At 39.9% G+C, this 3,007-nt stretch overlaps 1 protein-coding gene across 1 annotated transcript; it reads left to right on the top strand.

The window, feature by feature from the left end:
• Positions 1–1,406, top strand: LOC139838072 (protein FAR1-RELATED SEQUENCE 5-like). Its single transcript, XM_071827425.1, has 2 exons — positions 1–507; positions 1,389–1,406. Exons 1-2 carry the CDS (start codon positions 1–3, stop codon positions 1,404–1,406), a joined length of 525 nt encoding a protein of 174 aa, XP_071683526.1.
• Positions 1,407–3,007: the final 1,601 nt, after the last annotated feature.

Below are 3,007 nucleotides of genomic sequence, written 5' to 3'. Positions count from 1 at the left end.
ATGGATACAAGCAGAATGATGCAAGTTATGGCTACACTATATGAATCAGTAGAAGGAGTGCCATACACACCAAAAGACATGGCAAATTTCAGATCCAAACTTCGGGCAGAGAACAAGTTCGTAGACATGCAAAACACTATGGCATACTTTGAGGACTTGAAGTCCCGAGACAAGGATTTCTACTACAGATACAAGCTTGATGATGAGGACCGTGTGCAGTACTTGTTCTGGGTAGATAGTGCAGCAAGAAGAGCTTACAAGAACTACAATGACTGTATTTCTTTCGATGCAACTTACATGACAAACACATACAAGATGCCCTTTGCACCATTCTTTGGTATAAACAACCATGGTCAGTCGATACAACTAGGCTGTGGGTTCCTAAAGAATGAGCTCAGTGAGAGCTACATATGGTTATTTGAGTCGTTCTTAATTGCAATGGATGGAGTAGCACCAGTTAACATAATAACAGACCAGGATGGTGAAATGCGTGCTGGAATTGAAAAGGTGTTTCCAAACACAACGCATCGTAATTGCAGGTGGCACATTGTCAATAAAGCAACAGAAAAAATTGGTCCATTTGTTGCAAAGATACTAGGGCTTCGGGAAGAGATGAATGACTGCATAAACTGCAGCTTGACACCGCAGGAGTTTGAAACAAGATGGAACTTAATGATTCAAAAATACAATGTGCAAAACCATGAGAAGATAGCAGCTTTGTACCAAAAAAGAAGTTCATGGGTTCCTGCCTACTTCATGCACAAGTTCTATCCGTTCTTACAAACAACTCAGCGGAGTGAGGGTTTCAATGCGGTGCTGAAAAAATACATAAGTCCTTCAAATTCTGTGCTTGAGTTTGTTCTTCAGTATGCTGATATCCAAGCTAAGATAATGAAAGCAGAGAAGAAACAAGAGGCAGATTCATCACTTTTGGCAGCTAGGAGCTGGTCTTGGCACCCAATAGAGAAACAAATGGAAAAGCTCTACACAAAAAACATACACACCCGCTTTCAAAGATTTAAATGTCGTACACCATGTCTTACAACATAAGGCAGGTAGCTGAGAATGCATATGAAGTGTACTGCATAACACACTTTGTACCAAGTTACCACAACAGCACATATCAGGTTTATGCAGACCCCCCCAATGAAACTTACAGATGCACATGCTGCAAATTTGAAAGAGATGGCATCGTCTGCTGTCACATCCTAAAGGTAGAAAAAACTAGACCTTACTTTCTAGATTGTTTGTGCGCGGTAGCCTGCTAAAAAACATTCATGATTTCAAAAAAAAAGAATTTGTAGAGAAAATACTAAAAATGACATTCAAATGCAGGCCATGGTTCAACTAGGTGTTTGTCAGATGCCGATGGCATATGTGTTGCGCAGGTGGACATGGAGCGCTGAAGAAAACCTAGTGGAAGAATTACCGGGACAACCGGCTGTTATGCCAGAGGAATCTAAGAAGAAGATGTGGCTAGCAGTAACATGCAATGAATTCAAAGGCCTAGCGCTTTGCGGGAATGAAACCGAAGATGGCAGGAAGATAATTCGGAACCACATGAAATCAATGAAGAAAGACTTGGCTTCACTGAAAAGAGAAACAGAAAAAAGAGCAAAGAAGGCATCTGCTTCAAGCGATGCAAGGAAAGCAACGCAATCTGCTCCAGCCGAAACAACACACAAAGATTGTCATACACAACAGGTACCTCCAGAAGAAGGTACCTCTTGTCCGAAACCACGACAAACTAACCGTCAAAAGAAACCTACAGGACCATCGTCAAGCACAAATCCAGCGGTGCAAACAGAAGGTTCACATCCCACTGCAGCTGAACAAACTTCAGAAACTACCGAAGCTAGTAATATCCGTGATCCTCGCGTATCAAATACTAAAGGAAGAAAGCGGAAGCAAGCATATCAGAAACCACTGGACATAGGGAGAAAAGAAGTACGCGTCTGCAAACAATGTGGCTCTACTCAACATGATTTGAGAATGTGCCCCCAGAGAGGAGAACTTCCAGTCCAGAACTAAAAAACTGGATCCTTGTATTCGTTGCTACTGTACTTCATTTATTATTGTCCGTATGTTTGAATGCAAGTACTAGACATTTTTGTAATATTTATTATTGGAATACCAGAGGAAAATGGATGTGATTGTACCTTTTAGGTCCTCCAACTGACCTACCAGATTATTTGTTCCTACCTATGAGATTTTCATAGAGTAACTACCAGATTCTAATATTTATTACTGAAAAATGCTAAAATGTATATGATATATCCTTTTTAGGCTCTTGGACTGACCTGCCAAACATATTTGCACCTACCTATGAGATTTCCATAGAGAAACTGCCAGATTCTGATATTTATTATTGAAAAATCCAAAATAAAAAATACATGTTATTGTTCCATTTGTTCTCTAAGACTGACCTGCCAACTTAGTTGTACCAAGCTATGAGATTTTCACAGAGTACATACCAGGTTCTGAATACATAAGTACCTACTGGGCTATTAAATTGGGGGGAGAGGGGGATCTACTTGTCAGTAACGTATCGGCCTCCTAACGCAAAAAAAAGCCTCCACTTCCGAGATTTTAAACTACTGCATATTACTACAGGTACACATTGGCATTGTAGAAAAAACTTGATAGTTCTATAGAAAAGAGCTATATTGACGTGTGGAAAAAAACTTGATAGTTCTATAGAAAAAATTGATGGCTACATGGAAAAATTGATTTGGATAACCTGGCAGCTGCATAAAAATAAAGAAAGAGATAGTTGTAGTGGAAAAAACTGATAGTTTATCTGGATAAATAGGGTAGGTGTATTACCGGACAACATTGTTGAACAAAATCCACTTCCAATTATCTTTCTCTTTGTTAAAATCGGCTGTCAACCACCTGTGAGGTAACACCCTCCGTAGCTTAGGCACATCGTCTTTCGCAAGTGGAGGAACGTTCTGTCCATCCCATTTCTCAACATTGTATATGGCATGATACCCACAATCAAAAC

This window comes from Lolium perenne, chromosome 3 (genome assembly GCF_019359855.2).
Source record: "Lolium perenne isolate Kyuss_39 chromosome 3, Kyuss_2.0, whole genome shotgun sequence".
NCBI classification, from domain to species: Eukaryota; Viridiplantae; Streptophyta; class Magnoliopsida; order Poales; family Poaceae; genus Lolium; species Lolium perenne.
The sequence above is the reverse complement of the archived record's forward strand: the minus strand, read 5'-3'. Positions and strand labels throughout refer to the sequence as shown.